Source organism: Quercus robur, chromosome 2, assembly GCF_932294415.1.
Source record: "Quercus robur chromosome 2, dhQueRobu3.1, whole genome shotgun sequence".
NCBI classification, from domain to species: Eukaryota; Viridiplantae; Streptophyta; class Magnoliopsida; order Fagales; family Fagaceae; genus Quercus; species Quercus robur.
Window position 1 is genome coordinate 97,603,450 of NC_065535.1, and position 23,989 is coordinate 97,627,438.

Below are 23,989 nucleotides of genomic sequence, written 5' to 3' on the forward strand. Positions count from 1 at the left end.
AACTAAGCCTTTTGTCAAGTTAAAGAAGATTACAAGAAATCAAGACCGTTTGGGATCGTCAAAATCGTACGATCCTACCGATTTTGAACGATTGCAAAGATTCTTGTAAGATTCGAGTCATTTTGGCAGATGGGATCGTAAAATTGTAGGATCGTAGGATCCAGATCGGGATTTTGACAACCATGCTTCCCATGGTTATAAAAATTGAATGGAAAACCAAAATATGACTGATGATTGAATCAATAACATCATAATTACTATAATGAAAATATTTAAAAATCACTGTGCAACCTTGGTACAATGGTTACTCCACAAGCAAGGTTCTTAGACCCAAATCGGATCGGTTGGTCAGATCAGGTTAATTGTGAATGGGTCACAAATTGAGAGCTGTGGAGTGTAGAACCTGAGACCTATGCCTCATGTAAGAACCAAGTCCAGCATCATAACCAATGCCCCACTTAGGTTGCTTGTGAACAACTATGAAATGTGCGTTTAAGATTGTTTAAAAAGTCAGCTTTTTTTACTATTCAGTTTATTTTTGTTATTATTCATGAGTTCCATTACACTTTTTGGTACTATTCATAAGCCACACTATACTATTTTAGCTACCTTTTAGCTTTATTTACAGTACTTTCATCAAAAAAGTTTTCAGTTTTAGCTAAATAAGCTGTTCCCAAACAGACATGAAATATTTATATTTATTATAGATTTATATGATTTATAATTTTTCAACTTATTCTATCACATCTCTCTCAATTTATTAAATATTACTAAATTTATTTTCTTTGATGAATTTACTTTTGATTAAAGAATAATGCCTTTGCATGGGAATTTACTAAAATAATCAAAAGTAATTTTTATTTAATCAAAATGATTTAGACTTGTAGGATTATTGTAAAATATTTTTTAATGCTTATTTATGTTGTACTATTTTATATTAACCTTATAATATCAAGAAATTTTATTATAAATTCTATTTCAATTATTTTTAGATATTTTTAGTCAATTTTGCTACTATTTATATATTTAAAATACATTTATTTGTATTTTTAGTCAATTTTGAAACTCTTCCTTTTTCGGTTTTTTGAACGGTCCAGGTCTGAAAACCATGTCCACAAGTATAAGTGTTTATAGGGTGTGGGTGGCAAGGGTCAGGGTTTAAGTCTCCAAGAGGGAGTTTCACATACATATACACTTAGATTATATTAGAGTAGAATTTTTATCTGGTAAAGAATTTCTATCTTGTATAAAATAGTTTTTACGTGAATCTTAAAAAAATTTAAAATAATTACTATATTTAAAATAGTTAAGAATGAGAAAATAGAAATTTGGCTTGAGTGTACTATCACATATTTGAGTAATATTAATTGTAATTATGTGATAAGTTTTGTTATCATAATAATCTCATTAAGAGAATGAGAATTTGAATAATAACTTTGAAACTTAGAAATTTTAATTGTACCAAAAGAAACTAGGAAAATATAATGCATAATAACAATAGTTAGAAGAATATGGACCTTTTAAGAAAAGAATAATATCAATTAAAAATATCAAAAATGATAAAATTATATATTTGTAAAAATAGAGTAGTGATGAAAATTACTTTTTGAAATTGTTTAATTTTTAAGAAGAACAAATCAATATAAATTTGTTATGAGATTTGATTATCATAATAGTCTCTTTTAAAAGAATGAAGAATTTTGAATAATTTATTTAAATAAGCATTATATATATTTTGCTTGAATGTATAATCAATTTTATGTAATTCATTTAAAAGTAATGACTTTTAAAAAAATAAGTAACTATCCTAAAGATTAGATTTGTACATTCATAGCTTTCATGTTTAGAGAGACTTTTACTTAAATTTAGTTGGACTGAAATAGTCTGAAATGCTACATTAATGTGGCTCAACAAAAGTGTAGCAATATTAAATACTATGCTTAATAATTTAGATATTATGAGTTTGGGGGATATATATATTAATAAATTTAGATTTAGAATAGGTGCTCTCAACCCAAACATGTGTTTTCCCTTTATGTAAGTGCACAAAAATGGACCGAAGTGGATATAAATGGACTGAATTGGACCAAATGGACAGAATAGAACTGAATGGAACAAGGTAGACCAAATTGGACGGAATAGAACTGAGTGGACCAATATAGACCAAAGTGGACTGAATAAGAACGAGCAGACAAATTAGGAGCAAAGTGGACGTAATGGACCGAATAGGAACAAATAAGACCAATTGAGACTAAATAGGACCAATGTTGACCGAATAGAACAAAAGTTGACAGAATACCAAATAGGACCAAATGACCTGAATAGGACTAAAGTGGACAGAATGGAATTGACGACCAGTGTAGACCGAATAGGATTGAAGTGGATAGAATTGGACCAAGGTGGACCGAATAGAACAAAAGTGGATCAAATAGAACCAAAGTGGACTGAATAGGACATTTGAATATTTATCATTTTTATAGCATTTTTAGAGTCCATATTTCTAATTTCAAATGTCTATTTTTTTGTTATATTTTTTTAACTCAAAACTAAAGAGTTTATACCAAATATAGTAAATTTTCATATTTTTCAACCCAAAAATTAAGGGAAAAAAATAAATTTTGAGCTAAACTTGAAAAGACAACCTATAAAAAGAATCAATTTAAAACCTAATTAGTGTTTAATTTTTAGAAAGAACAAATTATCTTTAACAAATTTTTAAAAAATAAATTATATATTATATTACTGTTACAAAATAACTATTTATTCTCAGGCGTGGTTGGTGTGCGACAAATCTATATATTACTAAAAGCTGAAGCGTAGCATTTAATGTTGCTATGCTCACGTTGAGCCACATCAACAGCCATGTCATTTCCATCATTTTTTCTAAATTTTTCCTACAATTTTAAAATAGTTTTTATCAATTTTAAAATACTGATAAATATAAAATATTTTCCAGCCCTATCTCCACCATAAAGCCCACTTTTTATACATTTAATTCCACCATAAAGCCCAAACCCAAAGCCTTTTCAACTGAAACCTTTTAAAACCCTCTGTTTTCCCGGTTTCAACTTTTTGTTTTCCTACACGGTTTCAATTTCCTCTCCCCACGTTTTAGTTCTTTCCCCTTCCCCACTTTGTTCTACAGTTTCACATTTAATTCACGCTAGCCTCTCTCCCTTCTAACGGTGGCCTCTCTGTCTTCCTTCCTTCCTATCTTCCTCTCCTCACACTACTATATAAATACTAACAGAGGTTGGATGGTTCGGTTAACGTATCTCTAAATCCCAGTTTCTTTTGTGGTCCATTCTTTTGCTTGATGTTTTTTCCCCCCCTCTTTTTACTGCCTTTTTCATGTTGTGGTGTGGATGATTGTTTACTGCCTCTTTCATAGGATGTTGAATTTTTGATTTCTGGGTTTTTTTAATTGGAGTTTTATCTCTTTGGGTTTGTTCATTTTGAGTTTTTTATTGCTGGGTTTTTTTAATTCTATGTGATTCCAATGACTTAGTATGACTCTGATTTCTTAGCATAGTGCTGTGGTGTTTGCTTTCACTGTTTTCCAACAATTGGTATCATAGCCTACTTCAATATCATGATTGTATAATATGTTGATTGGGTTTTAGAATCAAAGCAAATTGTTTTCCTGGTGTTTCAATTTTTTGCAGTAATTTTTCTGCATAATTGTGTTTTCATGGTCTTTGGTTTAGACATGGTTTGATATTCATGGTTTTGAATTTAAGTCATTTTGCAAGCATTTTTATTTTGTGCTAAGATTGTTTTTTTTAATCGAGATTTATAAGGCTGCTATGGTGTGGTTGATTGTTTACCGCCTCTTTGTTAGGGTGTTGAATTTTTTATTGCTGGGTTTTTTAATTGGAGCTCTAACTCTTTTGGGTCTGTCCATTTTAAGTTTTATGAAAATTGCTGGGTTTTTAATTCTATGTGATTCCAACGACTTAGTGTGACTTTGATTTCTTAGTATAGTGTTGTGCTGTTTGCTTCCACTCTTTTCCAACAATTGGTATCATAACCTACTTCAATATCATGATTGTATAACGTGTTGATTGGGTTTTAGAATCAAAGCAAATTGTTTTCCTGGTGTTTCAATTTTTTGCAGTAATTTTTCTGCATAATTGTGTTTATCATGGTCTTTGGTTTAGATATGATTTGATATTCATGGTTTTGAATTTAAGTCATTTTGCAAGCGTTTTTATTTTGTGCTAAGATTGTTTTTTTTAATCGAGATTTATAAGGTTGCTATGGTGTGGCTGATTGTTTACCGCCTCTTTGTTAGGGTGTTGAATTTTTTATTGCTGGGTTTTTTAATTGGAGCTCTAACTCTTTTGGGTCTGTCCATTTTGACTTTTTTTGAAAATTGCTGGGTTTTTAATTCTATGTGATTCCAACGACTTAGTGTGACTTTGATTTCTTAGTATAGTGTTGTGGTGTTTGCTTTCACTCTTTTCCAACAATTGGTATCATAGTCTACTTCAATATCATGATTGTATAACGTGTTGATTGGGTTTTAGAATCAAAGCAAATTGTTTTCCTGGTGTTTCAATTTTCTGCAATAATTTTTCTGCATAATTGTGTTTATCATGGTCTTTGGTTTAAACATGGTTTGATATTCATGGTTTTGATTTTAAGTCATTGTGCAAGCGTTTTTATTTTGTGCTAAGATTAAGTTTTTTAATCGAGATTTATAAGGCTTAAATCTCTCTCCCCACCTAAGATGTATCAAGATGGGATTATAACGACATGCCATCTTTTATTCATCCTAGAAATATGGGTAGGTCTGATTTACTAACCGTTATTATAGTAAAAAATCTGGGTGGGTCTATAAAATATGTCGTTGCAAGTTTCAACTTCCCATTAAATATGTAATTAACTTAAAATATGTCTGGGAAGTTGATGCATTCTATTAAAATACGTCTTTCAAGAAGAGCAAAACATTATAGTAAACATTTTATGCATCCTATTAATCTAGGTGGTTCTTACTTGCAAGTTTCAACTTCCCATTAAATATTTAATTAACTTGAAAGATGTATTGTAAAATGTTTTACTCCTTTAGTTAATTAGTTAATTACATCCTTCAGAAAATTAGTTCTTTAGTTCAAATTAGTTATAAAAAAAAAAAGAAAAAAAAAGGAGCAAATTAGTTCTTTAGTTCAAAGATTTTATAAATTACGTCTTTAGTTCTTTTTTGAGCAATACATCTTTCACATATTTTCAATACGTCTTTCCCATTTAATATTTGAAGTTGAAAGTATGTAATTAACTAATGAAAAAATATTTTTAATTAATTTTATAGATCTTTTTCATGTGAGAATGATATATTTTTAATGGCAATTTTTTAATGAAATTGGAGGGAAGACCTAAATTGCAGGCAATTTTTTATTGGCAGTATCTCAATAGCGAATATGTAAATTTTGATTTTGACAGTTTTTAGAGTACTATTGCATGCTGTTCAATCAGAGGCATTTGTAAAAATGTACATGCCCAAGCCAGTGATAATTGAATGATTACACTTTATGTACTCATATCATAAAGGCATCTATGCAAAACTCTGATCAGATAAGCTGCATTTACTCAAGAACTTCTCCACTATTAGATTTGGTCACATGTATTTGGAAGTACACTAAAAATATGTTAAATGATTTAAATTCTTATATCATTTTTATTCATTCTTGCGTTACATTTTTTTTTCTTATTTATTTATTGGTGATTCACAAGTGTCATAGATAGATTCAAATATATTACCACTATGGAGGCAGAAGTAGCAGTATTTTTGGATAAAAAAACATATGTATGAGTGATCAGGGCTTGATACAATTGCACATACTCAAAACATATTACTTCTCCTTTTCTGCAGTGTATTGTTTAATGAGTTGCTTTGCTAGGAAATTCCATTGTCAACCAAACAGTTTATGTAACCAAAGGAATTATCCAAAAGAAATAGGACATTGTTGAATGAGTTGCTTTGCTGGGAAATTTCATTGTAAATAAAGTTGGAGTTGTTTCTTCAAGTATGTCCAACTCTCAATTATAAATAAAATGAAAAGGTTATGCTAACATATTTTTATATTATCTTTCGGTATGCTAAAATAATTTTTATGTTATCTTTGGGTTGTGTAGGATGTTCAGTTTTTCTACCAATTTATTACGGATTATCTATTAAATTGCAAGTTCAAAAGCTGGAATATTTCTTCAGGTATCACTAAATGTCGGTTGTAAATAAAATGAAATGTTTTACTAAAATAGTCCTCATATTATTTTTGGTGGTGTAAGCTGTTCATATTATCCACCACTTATTTGAAATGATTTTTAGGTGGGTGTAATCAAATGGCTTTCTATAATTAAGACAAAACATTTAATGAAGAGATACTGCTACTTCTAGAATTGTTTCAAAGACACAAATCAGAGCTTAAATCTCTATGAGATTGAATATATGTCATTGATCAGTGAAATGGGTAGCTTAGGAGAGTATAAAAGTTAAGGGGGGATAAAATAGTGCAAAAGATAGGGATCCTCAAGTTGTCTTTCTTGGGTTCATAAATTTTGAACTGTAGAGGGGAAAAAAAAAAAAAAAAAAAACAAAAGAAAAATAAAAAAAAGGATGGCATATAGAGCATGTAGGTGAGAATTCAGGGCTGTGCTAAAATAGGCAGTGGAAGCTTTTAACACAAAGTGAAAGAGTAAAAACAAAGGGAGATTAAAACCAAAAACAGAGAGAGATTAAAAAAAAAAAATGATGTTGGTCTAAAAAATGAGGTTGGTTTCAGTATTTGGGTTGGGTCTTATCTTGTGATGGTTTCATTTATAATGGAACTGCATATGGCAGGAATCTTCAAATAGTCTTGGAAAAATGCTCTTCATGTTTCTTGTATGAACTTACTTAACAACCAAGAAGACACTATATATAGATGACAGCAAAATCAATGCACCCCAAAACATAAAATATTAGATCTTTTTGATTGTGTGTATTTGCATGCGAGTGTTTGTGTTCATTCATTAAAAAAAAAAAAGAAAAGGTCTTGGTGTTCAATGATGTGGACACCTATCACTGTTTTAATTACTATTTTACCCACCCATTGCTTACAGGTTACTTGTTAATTTGCATGTTTTTAAGTTGGATTGCTTATTCAAGAATGTCTAACTCTCAATTATAAATAAAATGAAAAGGCTATGCTAAAATATATTTTATATTATCTTTTGGTTGTGTAGGTTGTTCATATTTTCTACCGGTTGATTATGAATTATCTATTAAATTGCAAGTTCAAAAGTTGGATTGTTTCTTCAAGTATGTCCAACAAATAAAATTTCCACATTCTATTCCAAATACTAATCTCTAATAATACACAATTAATTCCATCACCAAAACCTCCAATCACCATGAATCCTACAATATATTGATCATACATATATAATGTAGCTTGAGTAGTAATGCATAGAAAAATATTAATAATTAATAATATATAATAATAACACTATTATAAACAAATTTATTACACGCAACGCATGGGTCTGTGACTAGTACAGGTAACACCAAAAGCTTCACAATTTATTTTATTTTATACATAAATAATGGTTTAAACTACTTATAACTAATATTAGCATTGTCTGTCTCCTCAATTCTCATCTGTCATCACCATTTACCACTACCGCTTTTACTTTGTGTCACAAATATTGGTATTGCTAACTGCTAAGCCATGAGTGAGTTAGGAAGTGTTTGAGTAGGACTAGGAGTTGATAACCCACAGTGCCACTGCCAATTTCGTCTCCAAACTGAAACTCTTTAGTCTTTACTACTCTATTTCTACTTTTTATTGGTTTTCGAACTAGAGAGAGAAAGAGAGAGAGAGAGAGAGAGAGAGAGAGAGAGAGAGAGTACTGCCGTTTTCTTCTCTTTCAAACTAAAAAATAAATATGTGTTTGTTGTTTATTATTCAGGTAGTGGGGTGGGGGGCACAAACTCAAAGATCGTTTGCCATTGTTATTCATGCCTTTTGTGTCTTTAAGAAAGGTACTAGTGTTTGTTTATTTCCTATGGTTCCTTTTACGGAGGCTTTGTTAACGAGTTATTAATTATGTTCCAGTTGAATATGGAGGATGGTCTTCTAATCTTGACCCATCCATAATAATGCAAGGCTGCCCAAGATGAGGGAAAGCTAAACACGATCTTTCTTTGTATTGCAAACTAACATCAATGCCAATGCCAATGAGGTTGCTTCCTTTCTTTTGTTTATGGTTATGGCTCTTTTAATCTCTTATTTATAGCTTCACTATCTATCCTATTAATTCCTTATTATATCAACATGGGGGTGACAAGATGCGGTGTTTTGTTTACTTTATCCTTGAAGCATATATTTATAGCTTTATGGTTGAGAATCAATTTTACTTCTTTTGGTGTTTTGTTCTAAATACAAGTATTTTTTGTTTGTTCTCATTCCTCTGCCTTAATTTATTCTCTTTGTTTTATCAATTTTCTAAGCCCCCCTCCCCTTAAAAAAGAAAGCCCTTTTAACACATTTTCCTTATTGTTTCAGAAAATTACTTTGATAAAACTGTTATGTTGTTTCTTGGATTTGAGCAATAATGAAATTGAATCCTGTATTCTTTCCTTTAAATATTATTCACAAAGAATGCTTTTCTGCTTCTGTTGTTTTTGTTCATGTTTAGCTTGATAGTTGTTGTCTTTTGACTGTAATTTAGGTTTGATGTCAGGATAGCTGTGGCAGTAGCCGAGGAAACAAACTTAGCTTTTGTTACTGCAGAAAACAAGTTTGAAGCTTTGGTCAGCTTCTAATCCTTTAACTCTGCTTTTGCTTGTTCATTTCTCATTCTGTTTGTTTTGTAAGAATGGATGTTTCATTATACGAGCAATTGGTGCTTTTCATCTTGTCCTGCTTAAGACAGAATAGTGCTTTATGCTCATATATTTCATTTTTGGCAGGCTGCACATGATGCTATTGTTGAAACCAGTGGGGCCCTTAACACTATTTTGCTGCTTCTCTGAAGATCGGAAATGACATTCATTTATTAGGAAGGTTTGTATTCCTGGTATGATTTGCATTTTTCTTTTATATATAATATATATATATATATATATATATTTTTTTTTTTTCCTCTTTAAGGTTTTCACTGTGTTTCTCTTGTACAGTGGTCCACGTTGTGGCATTGGTGAACTCCGGAAAATGTGCCAGGCAGCAGTATTATGCCTGTAAAGCCCCCATCATTTTACACAATTTTTTTATTTTTTATTTTATACTAAAAACCTAAATCCTGATCACTTGACTGAGTCTATTGTGTTACAGGGAAAGTTCAATCCTACTCAGTGTGAAGCTCTCACTATGGTCTGTGCTCAGGTAAGTTTAGTATCTTCAAATTTGGTTAATTAAGATTAAATAACCAGCTGGGGACTTATTAGTAAGTAGTAAGATGCATAGAAATTAGTCTTTCTTAGTCCTCGTAGATAATTCAGTCTTGCAGTGCACTTCTTTGGTGATTGGTTTTGAATTGATTTTAAGTATCATAGTAGAACCTCTCTTGATATTTATTCATTTTTAAAGTCTTTCAGGTTATGGGAAACCATGTGGCCATTACAGTGGGTGGATCGAATGGTCACTTTGAACTTAATGCGTTCAAACCAATGATTGCTAATAATCTTCTACGTGTATGTTCTATTGTTGCATAATTGTAATTATACTTATTTGAGGTGAAAAGTGCATCCATTATTCAACATCAACTAGCCATGATTGGCTAGGAAATATCTTATTCTATCTGACAGTGATTTGGGCTAGAAGTTAGTAATCCTGGCTGTTATGCTTTTGGAGTTTTCAAAATATAGGTTCAAAAGAGCTATTTTTGAATTTGGTTAGTTCTATAATAATAAAGTATAATGTGATGGACCTGTCTAGAATAGTTTTATCAGGATGCCATTTGAAATTTCTTGATATCTTCATGGAAAATTTCGTGCCCTGTTATATTAGCAATAGATTCACACTTTAAGATCTTACTTCACTACTGTTTAAGTCTTCGTATTCAACTAGTGTTTTTGGTTCCTGACAGTCACTGAGATTGCTTGGATATGCATTTGCCTCCTTTAAAAAGAATTGCATGACAGGAATTCAAGCTAATAGGGAAAGAATTTCAAAATTGCTGCATGAGGTGAGTTGATACTGGGGACAGAATATAAATCTTTATATTATTCTATGTTTTAGATTTCAGTGCTAATCTATTGTTTGTTGCTATGTGGCATTTTGCATGGTGTTGCAGTCACTGATGCTTGTCACATCTTTGAAACCTGTAAGTTTCTACTGTGTTCCACCTGTTTTCATGTGTATGCTTTCCTTATAGTTTCCTGTGCTTTGTGTATAACTTTTGTTGCTGATTTTATTCCAGAAAATTGGTTATGACAATGCTTCAGCAGTGGCCAAAAAAGCTCGCAAGGAGGGAAGTGCTCTGAGTGTGACAATGGTCTATTGTGAGTTGTGACACTCAATTAAACTTTTGTAATGACTTATCATTAGTTCTTAAGTAGATGGCCAGGTATGCTAAAAGCAACTGCATATATATATATATATATTTTATAAGTAAGAAAAAATTCATTAAGGGAAAAAAAAAGACTACCTCATGCAAATAGACACAAGGTAGCCAGCAAAGTACAAAGAAGCTCAAAGACTATTTTTTGATAAACAAGAAGCTCAAAAACTATGTACAAAAAAAAAGTGAATCTATAAACATAGGGAGAGAATGACTAGAAGTGAGTCCCCAAACCCGAGACCAATCAAATAAAGTTCCTACAAACAATGCAAGGAGCTGATTACCCAAGCTCTCCACATCCTCGAATGTGTAATTGTTGCACTCTCTCCAAATGCACCGCGTTAGACACAATGGAATCAAGTTCCAAATGTCAAACGAATGTTTCCTCAATCAATTCCTCTACTAAATCAACAGATCTAGCAATCTCTTTGGTAAAATCCAGTTAACACCAAAAGATCTGAAAACAATGCTCCATAGTTGGTAAGCCCCATCACAAATCAATCAATAAATGATCCATTGTTTCCCCCTTACATTTTACAATATATTAATAACATCTCCTCCTCAAACTATCCCCAGTGAGTATCTTCCCCCACGCCGCTGTCCAAATAAAAAAGGAAACCCACTGAGGGGCCTTAACACCCCAAATAGCTTTCCAAGGGAAGATGCCAGAAGATGACCCCCTCAACATCTTATAAAAAGACTGAACATCAACTCTCCATTCTTCTTCAACTTCCACCACACACGGTCCCCACCCTCAACAATAGGAGTACGAGAGACCAGCAAATGTAGAAAACCCGCCACCAATTCCATCTCCCAATCATTAAAATCACAATGGAATCTTACATCCAAACTCCTCCTCTCCCCACCCTACTGCCTCACCAATAATGACTCCACTAAAGACTCCTGGTCAGTAGCATTCTCACACAAAGAAGGCAAAGCCTCCACTGCTGTAATAATATTCTCTTGTTAGATATATGCATCTTTCAGCCTGTGTTGTTTGGTTGGAATGTTGCAAGTAACATCATGTTTGGCTTTAGGAAGACAATAATGTTTACAGTGGAGTGTTTAATGCTCTTTTCAGTAATGGTGTTTGTTGCAACTTTGGATTGCTGAAATACCTAATGTAATCAATATTTAACTTTGCAGGAAGCTGCATTGAAACTGGGAATGCTAACCAGTGAAGAATTTGATACTGTTGTGGTGCCCAAGAAAATGATTGGTCCATCTGATTGATGAGATTATCAAGATATTGAAGCTCCTGAGAATTAATTTCAGCATTAATTGCGTGAGGTTTCATTTTTGCATTATTTCTGTCAATTGGTTGGATTAGGAAGTAGAAATATGATCTTCAGCCAACCCCCACGCGCCCCCCACCACCCCCCCCGCGGGCGGCAGTACCCACCCCCAAAAAAAAGAATTAAAAAGGTGACAGATATAATTTTCCATAGTTACAAAAACAATATTCTTAAGGTTTTCTCCCTGGGTCTTTGCCATGGTGACAACAGTTGATTGGGAAAATAAGTGGAGAGCCTCACCCATTTTCTAATGATTGTATCAAAGACATTTACTCACCATAAATAAAAGAGATGTCGATTGTGTAAGACATAAGTTGGGATTATTTTGTGTGCTCTGAATTATCTTAAAGTGCCGTTTTTTGTTTTGCTGAGTACCATCTTAAAGTGTTAGACAAACTCAATGGATAATTCAAGATGAAGTAAAGATAGCCTTCATCCATGTTGATGGTCCGTTGGCCAAGTGATAGTGGTCCTGTTAATGGAACAGGTCCGCTTTTATTTATACCATAATCTGTAAATCTGAGTCAATGCAATTCCAGGCAGTTAATTGGGTGGAGATGAGAAAAAAGAGTAATTTGGTGTAAGTTCTTTTGTTCAATGTTTAGTTTGTTATAGCTAACAAAAATGTACTGTAGCAATCAATTGTTCCCACACATGATGTGGCATTACTTTATTATTGTCTTCTTTGAAGTCATATTGCACTTAAAATTAATTTATAGGATAAATATTTAGACATGCACACATTGCCACAACTTGATATTGTTAACCCATCAGAAAACTGAAAAATAAAGTTAAATATCCACTTTTGTCTATCACGACCTGCTCTTAGCAATTCCTTCGAATGTAAAAATTAACTCATGCCCCCAATGGATGACCTTGCACTTTGAGCTTGTCAGCTCCCGTATCGCTGGAAGGAGGAATTTCCTTCCATTAGTGCCATAAGCATTATAACTTGCCTTGCTGATTTTATCCACCATCAAATTTCCAGGATACCCTGGATAAGCTCCCTCACCAAATATTCCCGGACAAGCCATGACAGCCTTTAGTGGAGCCAAGTGGTCACCTTGAAAATACCCATTCTTGAAAGGGTGAGTAGCAGCTCCTGCAAGAATTGTTGCAATGTTCATAATCATGCCATCAGCTCCAACACCATTAGGTGCAACAAGGGCTTAGCCTGGTGGACCAAAAGCTGGAAGTGAATAAGGCCAATGCACAAAATCCCGGGCACTGCACCAAAGGGTCTCATTTAGGAGAAGAGCCGCAGCTCCTCCATTAACAATATTAACAATCTCGATTCTTTGCCCGGTTTATGCATAGATGATGGCAGAGAAAGCACAAACTCAATGGAAATACGTATGGCATTTGGATAGCATGAATCAAACTCATGGTCATGAAATTGTGGATTGTATAAAAGTTTGAATTTTTTTTGCTGTTTAAATTCTAATCCTATCATGTTTATCAAAGAAATTCTAATCCCATCATATATTGTATTACATGATTTTGTAAATTGTTAAACATTGGAATTTTTTTTTAAGTATATGCAAAAATCTTGGTATTTAGTATCGGTGTCTTTGTTTGCAATACTTATATAGTACTAGTAGTTATTTTATCTGATCTGATCACTTTTAAAGAATGGCAGAGCAGCAGGCAAAGAAGAGGAAGACGAAGAAGAAGAAGAAGGAAGCAGTGTGCATGACTGACAGGAGCCCAACGACTTCAAATGAGCCGCTCATGCCTCATGTGAATTCCATCCATGTCTCCATCTTCCCAGTATCTGACTCACTTATTTGAACTGGGCTGATGTCTTGGATTTTGACGCCATGTGCAAGGTTCACTGTTGCAACCAGCTGGGTTGAATGCAAGCTGTGCTGTGTCGTTGAATTTGCTTGCTGAAGGGATCAAAGGACAGTCAGGAGTATCATTGGCTAGGTCCTGTCATTGTGCATGTCAAAGACGTTGCAAAAGCACAGGTTTTGTTGTTTGAGACTCCTGCTCTTGGTACGTATCTTTGCACCAATGGGATCTATCAGTTTGCTGATTTTGCTCATCAAGTCTCCCACCTCTTTCCTCAGTATCCAGTTCATAGGTTTTGTCTTGAAGACTTTAAGTTTAACCTTACACCCCAAACGCCATGCCACCCACCCACCCCCCCCCCCCCCCCAAAACGTGAATTCTAGTACTATATCTATTGATTCTTTTTTACACAAATACATAGGAAGAACAAAATCAATAATTAAACATACCGATAGGAGCTGAAATGGAATAGGACTCTGTCAATCTGAAGGCTCATTTGGGAACCCATGTGATGTCTCCATGTAAACTGAAAGTAAAACCCCTTAAAGTAAACTGAACACTCTTCTTAGTTTTAGGGGCATATGTTCCATAATATCATGCATGCATCAAGATTGGTACATGAGGAATAATTTTAAGGGCTAAACAAAACAATTTTTTAATTCTGATAATTCATGAACTGACAAAGAGCCCGCTAAGAATCCATAGCCGTCCCCAAAATTTTAGGACTTAGGCTTGCTTGTTGTTGTTGTTGTTCCTTTTGTTTCTCATTTTATCTATTTTATGTTATATCTGGTTAATTATTGTTGTTGGGGGTCCTGTTGGAAGAGTCTGTACACTTTGCTTGCTAGTCAATAAAATCTTTAGTCAATAAAATCTTGTGCTAAATTCTTAAAGGCTACTCCATTCAGGTCTACATTAAACATTTGGTTTGTTGACTACATAGTAGGAAACTAGTGTTTTGCACTTCTATCTGCTTGTCTATGCCCTTTCTTAGAGCCTGCCAAGAAGAAAATCCCATATGGGCCTATGGCAGTACGGGGAATAGAAGTTGTAGATGTTGTCACTTGTCCAATCTATTTATTTATTTGGGTTGGGAGGGTGTGGGGGCTTAAATTGAATGAAATGCAGAAGGATAACAATGCACTTATTGATAAAAGCATTCCATGGGAATTATATTGAAAGCACTGGATAACCCTCACTCTTATATGATTACCATACATCAGTGTACTAATCATGCTCCATGTAGTATATGCATGTTACATGAGGTAACTTTATCTTTTTAATGCTTGGAACCTATCTTTATTCTCTTGTCATGTTGCCCCAATTGCTTTCTCTACTTATGGTGGCTTTCCCCCATAAAAGTGGGAGGGTTTCTTATGGTGGCTTCTCTCTCTTCTTTTTTTTTTCTTCGATTAGTAATAAGAAGACTTAAATTTCAAAAGAAAAGTGCCTATCTATACACAAGCTGTGCACAGCAGGACACAATCAAACTACATCCAGAATAATAATAGAAATCTCTGGTGATTTTCTTTTGGGGGGATGTATTTATTTTCTTTTTGTCAGATAGTTTGTCTCTAGCATTGGAAGATACTCCTTTTCTTGCTCAAAGCTCCATCTTCTACACTTTTATATTTTATTTTTATACCTCAATTTTTCTAATGCTGGTCGTATGAGGTCCACTAACAATAGTTGTTAGTGGTCAGCATCTCAGTAAGGCATAAGTGTACCTTGTATAAGATGCTTCATATATTGCCTTGTTGAAACTTTGAATCATATGCTCACTGTCATCCCACTAAAGCTTTTTATCTTTCATAGAGAGATTTCATATATACTAGAGATAAAAAGGTAATGCACACTTTTTTAGTGACTTAGAAAGAAAAGAAAAATGGGTTATGCTTTTATTAGATGTGTTAGAGCTGTTATATTAGAGATATATACAACAAAGTAATTTTTATTTTGATGAAATGGTTGGGTTGGTGACCCAAAACCATGAAAAACAGCACCTCTTGAACTTGATGTTGACAGTCTTCTCTTTTAACATTATTGGAAAATATGGAATCTATATTCAGTAGTACTAAAGCTTGAGCAACTTGTGATTATGAATTTCTGTTTAGGTTTCTAGTGGTAGGAGATAATCATAATTTTATGAATTTGAAAGATGATATACATAAATGGCAATGATTATTAGTCCTTGCTTTCCGTGGGACTTTCCAAAAGGTCCAAAAAATGAAGTTATCTAATCATAACACATTATTAAACCTACATTACATGATAATTTTGATTATCATTGTATCTCCATATTTTCTCAATGAAGGAAGGCCTTGATTACTCTCAAAGAAAAACTCTTTTATGACCAGATTTGTTATTAAAATTTCATAAGAATAAGCAATGTTATTAAAATTTCATAGGTATAAGCAATGTTATTAAAATTTCATAAGAATAAGCAAGGTCTTTTCTTTCTCTTGGTGAGTGGGAGCAGGGTTAGTTGGCAATGTATGTCACAAGGAAACAGGACAACCTGGTGTTCTGGTTTTATGTGAACCAAGGTATAAAATATCTAATAAAACAAAATGGAAGTTATCCTTGGAATTGCCAGCCTTTTGTACTTTTCGATCCTTCTCAGACCTAGAAAAAATATTATTTTGTCCAGTTAATTTTTTTATCTGATTTCTTGAATTACATACAGGATTAATGGGGAAACTCAGCCAGGACTGACAACCTGCAGAGGTGCAGCAAAGAGATTAATCGATCTGGGTCTGGTCTTCATACCAGTTGAAGATGCTGTCCAGGACACAGTCGAGAGCATCAAAGCTAAAGGCTTCCTGAACCAGAAAATGCCACAATCTTAATTAGGCTGTTTCTTTCTATTCTTCTTTTTTATTTATTCTATTTTTAAGTACCATACAATGTAAATTTTTCATTGTTTCATTGCTTTATCTTTTTTTTTTTTTTTTTTTTTTTTGATAGGACATTGCTTTATCTAATAGTTGGTAGTAATAGTGAATGCAATAAAGTTTTGTTTATATTTAGTGATCCAGTCACATCTTTTCATCATCCTTTTTCTCTTTCGTATCTAAAAGTAACTTTGATTGATCAGAAAATCATCTCCTTACAGTAAGGCATTACTATTTAATCATTTAGCTTTATTACAGCTTTTGTAACGTTTAATAGGTCACAAGGGAGTCCCTAGCATATGAGGATGACAGAATTGGTCCAATACCAGTGATTCAGTTGCAGGCCCGAATATTAACTTATTATTTTTCATGATATTAAATTATAGCCTCAAAATAATACACATTTATATCTGAAACATGACATGGAAATGGGGTTAGTACTATACCCACCATTACAAAGGGACTGTGCCAAAGCAGTTGATTGGGACCAGCATTATCCATCTTGATGCTTGGTGTGGCAATTCTTACTTTTTCTGAGGCATGTGATTGTGGGCCTCAGAATAGTGTTTTAAGTTGGGTCCAGGGTCCACCCATAACCAAGCGCCTCTAAGTCAAGTTTGATAAATAAAGAGACTTTTTTTTTTGGCTCTGAATAAACATGAGTGAGTTATGTTTAACTTCTTTCTATTCTGGCTTTAGTTTTTAGTCTTTTCTTCGTCTCTCTCTGTTCTGTTTTTTAAAAGCCACCAACACTCCATGTGCGTCATCTTTCCTACCCTCGCTCTTGCTCCTTTTTGGCAAGGAAGAATCTATCTTTTATGTAGAGAGAGAGAGAGAGAGAGTTGCAGTTCTAATCATGGAAGTTGTTCTGGCATTGCATGTGCTTCAATCACCTTGGCCCACTTCACGTCATATTACACTTCTCAGCTTCCTCCTCAAACCAATCTTCAAATAATAGTCTCTCTCTTCTATATATCCTTCTCCATTTTTACTCATTTCCTTAATGTGATAAGAGGACTTAGAAGCAGCTAGCTGTTGCCACGAGACATGAGCAGTCCAGCTCCAGCACCTTGCAGCCGATCTTGGTAAACATAACTTTAATTTTGATTCATCCTTTTATTGTTCCACTCTTTAATGAACTAGATTTTCAATATTACTTTCTTTTGGGTTTCCAAAGGTCCATAAGCGAGGACTCCCTGAGAAGGTACGTGCATTTTGCGAGTGAGAGCTGCATACAAGAGTTGCTGTCAGCTTCGGACTCAAATAGGGCTGCAAATGACAATGATGGTTGGAAGGTTCTTACTCTAGAAAATGGAGTAGAGATATCAAAACGCAGGTCTGGATCACTTCACACTTTTCGTAGCCGCTGGCTACTCAGATCAGTCTCACCTCAACAATTCATCACTGTTGCTAATGCCATTGATGCTGCAAAGGTAAATCTTAACTTCTTCATAAATGATGACAGAAGTAAAAAACAAATACTTACTGATTTGTGGAACTGAAGCTTTTAGATACTCTTAACTTCTTGTATTGAGCTCTTACAATTACAAAGAGACTTCCCATGATGTTAATTCTTAATTCTTACAAACCTATGATCCCAACACATGGTAATAGGATGGTGGATTAGATACTTTAATTCCTTCCCAATGCTTCGAAAAGAAAAGTTTTGTCCCTAGCAGTGTCTGTATGACCCCTCTTTCTTAATTTGTTGTCTTCCTTGAAAATGACAAAAATATATGACTATTTTAATTTGGTTATTATATGCAAGGACAAATGAGACAACTAGCAAGTACATTGTTCTGGATGGTACTTAGATTTGAGTTAGGAATACATAGTTACATACACGAAATGCAAAATCAACAAGATTCTCTACGATTATTGTTAACATAATAACATGACAAATTTTCATATTATTGGACAGCAATGGGACCCTGATTTGGTGGAAGCGAAGTATATAAAAGATCTTGAGGATAATCTCAGCATCATACGTCTCAGGTTTGGAGATAGCTCTAAGCCTCTATTTAGGAACAGAGAATTCATAGTTTATGAGCGACGTGAAACCATGGAAGACGGCACTTTGGTAATTAGCAGAACATATTATATATTTTATTTTTTAGTGCAACGAATATAACTTTGATTGTAAGAAATCAAATTTTGTGTCTTTCAATCAGTGAGAAAACTTAATCTGGGTTTTGCAGGTAGTAGCGGTTGCTTCACTGCCAAAGGAGATAGCTGCTGGATTGCATCCAAAGCAAAATAATGCAATCAGAGGACTACTGCTTCAGTCAGGGTGGGTTGTGGAGAAGCTTGAAGATGACTCCTGCCTGGTAACTTATGTTGTCCAGGTAATTAACTTTGGCAGCATTGTTTTTTTCACTTCAATGTTATATGCTTTCTCAATTGCCATGTATAAAACTGAAGTCCAGTTGACTAAACCGTTGGTTTTTTGCTTCATTGTTATTCAGCTAGATCCTGCTGGGTGGCTGCCCAAGTGTTTTGTGAATCGGCTTAACACAAAGCTAGTTATGATCATTGAAAATCTTAGGAAACTAGCGCAGGCTTGTCCGATTGAAGGTGATACATAATTACATCAATGTGGAGTGGGAAAAGAAAAGAGACTAATGTATAATGGTGATACAATTATTCATCAATAGTCCTGGTGCCCTCTCTTTTTTCACTCTCTCCTAGACTTGGAATTTACTACTTTCAGCATGAATGAAAATGTGCATATTTGAACATTCATTTCCTGACGTTCAGCAGGTATGCAATGAGTCTTTGACATTTGTTTTGAACTACGAGCGTTATGATTAAAACAAGTTATGTGCGCATTAACAAGGGAAAAGGGGTGACCACTAACCAGTTTGTAAAAGGGAAAATGATCATCTCCGTTGAAATGGATCAATTTTACGGTTCAAATTCTATTTTACAAATCTAAACCTGTATCCATTACCATGTGATTTAAAATTCTAAATTATTAGATTTTAGAAAATAAAATTCTAATGGTGAAATGGACTCTATCTATTTTAAGTGAAACGGAAAGAATCCTATTCCCCGTAAAAGGTTAAAGATTGTATTTACCCAAAAAAAAAAAAAAAAAAAACAAAAAAAAAACAAAAATCCAAGAGTGACTCAAAAACAAAACCAAACCAAGCCTAATAGTACACAATGTCAAGCACAACGCTTAGCTCATCGGCTTCAATTGAATTTTGGGCAAATGACAGAATAACACCGCTGTGGTAAACCCTTGATGATGTGATAAGCGCCAAAAAATCTATAGAAAAAACATCCCTGGGAAACAATTAAAGAAAAAAGATTGTTCTACCTTAAAACTTATACTTTGTAAATATACAAAAACGCAAATGAGGATTAAATGAGAAAGGTTGAGAGAGAAATAAAAATGTGAGGGTAGAAATTTTTTTTTTCTTTTCAATTCCTTTTCTATATATAATGTTGGCACTTGTCACATCATCAAATTCTGTCAAAGTTAGAGAAAATGGCTTATAAAGCAATCATAGAGGACAGAGACAGAGTCAGGACTTGAAGTTAAGAGGGTAGCTTTGCTGTTGGACAAAATTATTTTGTTTAAAATTTTTTAAATGGTCAGGTTGTTTGTTTTGAGTAAAATTGGTTGATTGAGTTTAATTGTTTTTAGCTTTACTATTGGTAATTTTTGTTGTTGAATAATTTTTTTGGGCTTGTTTATTGTGCTCTAGATTTTAGATCTGGCTTTTAAAAGGAGGAAAATGCTAGAAATACAAATTTTTTTACAAATTATTAATGTGGTGAGTGATTATTAGTAAGTAAAAATGTGATGTAAATGATGGGTCCAGATGCAAACTAATAAAATTTTACTACCTCAACAGCTTGTAAAAATGTTATAGAAAAATTTGTGGCTAGAGTAGTACTCTTAAAAGAATCAATGATAATGTTAAGGAGGGCAAAGTGTTATTTTATAGAAAAAAAATTGTTAAAATTAATGCTTATGTATATATTAATTAAAAAAAAAAAAGGAGGTAATAGCATAGAGGAGGTAATTGCCTCATAAAACAAACAAGGGAGGTATTAAGTGTCACAAAATATTCCATGGGGTAGTTCCATGAATTATGAGTATACCAAATTAGCATTACACGACATATTTTCGAACTATTAGCAATGCCCATCTCATAAATAGCAATGAACACCTCCCAACAATAATTCACTTCCAGTGTCGGTTTGGTACGACTTAAATTTTTTGACTTATTTTAAACAACAAGACCTATTTTTATAAGTAATATTTGAATAAATTATACTTAAAAAAAGTGATATTGCATAAAATTATGCTTCTATCTAAACGAATAATCGTAAGCTTAAACAAATAGATTTTTTTTTTCTTGTAATTACTTGATTTGTGTGAGCCAATGGCAATGGGACTATATGCATATGAGGGAATAATTAAATGTTGAAAGAGCTCTGGACACCCATGTCAAAGAAGTAGTGAAGGAGGATAGTCATGAAATGACCAAAACTTCCAAAGCTATTTTAAACTCCAAAATTGAAAGCTTGTATTTACTAGAAGATTTGGTTTTTCTAGCTAGGATGGACATTCCAGCGCATGGAGGATGAGCCATTAAAGTTGTCCTTAATTTTTTTTTTTGCTGAATTAAAGTTGTCCTTAATTGCACTTGTTAATGTGTATGAAATAATTTATTGGCTGATTCTACGTAGATTGATGTGGTTTGTAATTGTATATTTGTATTGACTTCTTTGTGTGAAGTGTGAAAGTGCATTTCTAAATTCCAATAAAAGATGTGGGTTTCAGTTAACTGAATTGGTAAAGTTTTTGATGGTTGTATAAGAGATCTAGGGTTCAATCCCCGCCTACACCAAAAACTGATTGGTGTCTTGGTCTAATAATAAAGAGCTATCATTAGGAGCGGACGCCATAGATTGAAACTTTCTCAAAAAAATTCCAATAAAAGATTGCATCTTGTGATTGTGACCAGACCACATCCACATGGAGCTTTATTTTTACCAAACTGTCTGAGTCTGAGTCTGAATGTGAATGGTTTGCTTCAAACGTAATCCTCCTAACTAACTGGAGAATGTGCTTTTTTTTTGCTATCCACCATATATATTCCGTATGTTTTTTTTGTTTTTGTTTTTTTTGAGTAAAATATATTCCGTATGTTTAAAGATAGAAAGAGCCAGAGCCAAAAAGGTTTCTAAATATGAGGTCAAAACTTAGAGATGGAATTAGATGATATTTTATATTTAGGGATCATACTCATTTGAGAAAATAGGCAAATTTTGAAATAGACATCTATGCACTACACTAAATATTGTCTTAAAATATAACATATAAAACAACAAACACTACGCAGAATGAAGGGATAGAGATTAAAGTTACATCATAATTAGTTATAGACACACGGACCTTTTTACTCACACACTCACTGAATAGAACTCTTTATTTTAAATTACAGTTTTTAAGAATTTCCAAAAGAGGAATTTATATATGAATAATGCTAGAGATACAAACCATTTTACAAAACTTTTTACAGACTGCTAATGTGGTGAACGATTATTGATAAATAAAAAAAATGATATTAATGGTGGGCTTAGATGAAAACCAATAAAAAGTTGGCCATATTAGCAATCTGTAAAAATATCGTAATATAATTTGTGATTGTAGCATTTCTCTTTATATACACTTCAATTTTTTTTTTTTTTTCAAAAAAAAAAAAAAAAATTGAAGTGTCTTATTTGTTGTTGCTATTTCTGTTGAGCCACCTCATCGACCACATTATTATTTTTTCAATTTATTTTTTACCTTTAATTTTTTTGACAATATTAAATATATAAATTTATTTTTTACCTTTAATTTTTTTGAGAATATTAAATATATAAATATATTGACTTTACAAATTTATCTTAGGCGGTTTTAATTTTATATATTCATCTATTTTAATTTTGATGCTACAACTAAACAATAAATCAATGAAAAATTAAAACAAAAATATTGTCTATACATATTCATCTAGGGCAGTTTTAACTTTCCTTACAATTTTGCATTTACATATTCATTTGCTTTAATTTAGATGTGTATAACTGAAAAATGAAATAAATGATGAATACAAAATCTCAATTTTTTTAATAAAAATATTGTCTATAAAAAGGTATTCACAAATCTTGCTTAATTGTTGATGGCAGAAAAGATACAACCCGACAATTGACATGTAAGAGGACTCCAAATCAAGCATGTTATAGATCTCCTACTAGATGTTTGTATCTCCATTGTCATATTATTGACTAATTCATATGTGTTCCTTGATGCAAATATTTTTTTTAGTCATTTTATTTACAACACTAAAAGTTATTAATAAATGGTGTTTGTTGTTAACTTTTTTTTTTTGAGAATGGTGTTTGTTGTTAACTTGAGTTGGGGGAAAATCATATTATAATATATATGTTATATTTTGTGTTGTTGTTAGGTGTTAGTATATTTGGAAAATAATAGGATAATTTGGACAATATGATGAAGAACAATTTTGCAGTTGATGAAGATGGTTTTTGTGCAGTTTCTTTTCACTATTTGTAAATATTGTTTTTAAAAAACTAGCAGCAAATTGTTATGCCTTTGTTATGTGATGTTCCTAGATGCTTAAGTAATTGCTTTAAACATTTAGGGGTATTTTATATTACTCTTCATCTTTCTTATCTTATTAGTGTATTATTCGAGGTTTTTAAGAAAACAAATTCAATTTTTTGTTTAAAATTATTTATTTATCTATTCATTATTCACAAGTTAGATTAGATTATGACAATATTTACACAATACAAATTTCCTCTACTTTTTTCCTCTTTGGAATTGTACACTTGGATTAGATTATAATCATCATCATGTATAAAGTTGTAATCATCACTTTTGCTTTGAATTTGATTATGCATTGGATATTTGGCTTGATCACATCACATTTGATATGTTTTACATATTCGGGAGAATGGGTTTGACTTTGATATGAATTCTATTTTTTCCCTTTCTTTTTTATTTTGAATTGTAGTATTGTATAGTTTTATTAATTTTTGAGATATATGTTTTCTGATGTTTTGGATTGTAAGGTATAAAAAAATTAGGTTTGAGAAAGTTTGTTTAAAAATAAAAGAATAATTTTCAATTTTATATACTTTTTAATGATATAAAAAATGTTATAAATAAATTTTATTAAAAAATGAATATGTTTGCTAACTTACCTTTTGAATTCCTTAAGAAAAATTGTATTGTTTTCATTTGTGTACAACAAAAATTATATATACTACATTTGTGATTGTTCTTTTAATAAATAAAAATATGAAAATGAAATACATTACTCTTTATTAAATTAGTCCAAATTACAACAAAAATATATTATACATTTATTGAGACCACTCTAAAAAAATTATCACGCGTAATGCGTGGATATCCACATAATTGAAACCCATCAATTA

The 23,989-nt window shown here is 32.5% G+C and overlaps 2 protein-coding genes and 1 pseudogene across 2 annotated transcripts; all 3 read left to right on the forward strand.

Moving 5' to 3' along the window:
• Nucleotides 1-7,645: 7,645 nt before the first annotated feature.
• Nucleotides 7,646-16,559, forward strand: LOC126716133 (fumarate hydratase 1, mitochondrial-like; annotated as a pseudogene).
• On the forward strand, nucleotides 13,470-16,480 carry LOC126706240 (uncharacterized). Its single transcript, XM_050405586.1, has 4 exons — nucleotides 13,470-13,607; nucleotides 13,733-13,835; nucleotides 16,111-16,177; nucleotides 16,318-16,480. The coding sequence occupies exons 1-4, from the start codon at nucleotides 13,470-13,472 to the stop codon at nucleotides 16,478-16,480; spliced, it is 471 nt and encodes a 156-aa protein (XP_050261543.1).
• Nucleotides 16,560-17,265: 706 nt separating the features above from the next.
• On the forward strand, nucleotides 17,266-19,267 carry LOC126716128 (uncharacterized). The gene is made up of 5 exons (XM_050417149.1): nucleotides 17,266-17,610; nucleotides 17,703-17,958; nucleotides 18,447-18,605; nucleotides 18,724-18,870; nucleotides 18,991-19,267. Exons 1-5 carry the CDS (start codon nucleotides 17,573-17,575, stop codon nucleotides 19,108-19,110), a joined length of 720 nt encoding a protein of 239 aa, XP_050273106.1. The 5' UTR covers nucleotides 17,266-17,572; the 3' UTR covers nucleotides 19,111-19,267.
• Nucleotides 19,268-23,989: the final 4,722 nt, after the last annotated feature.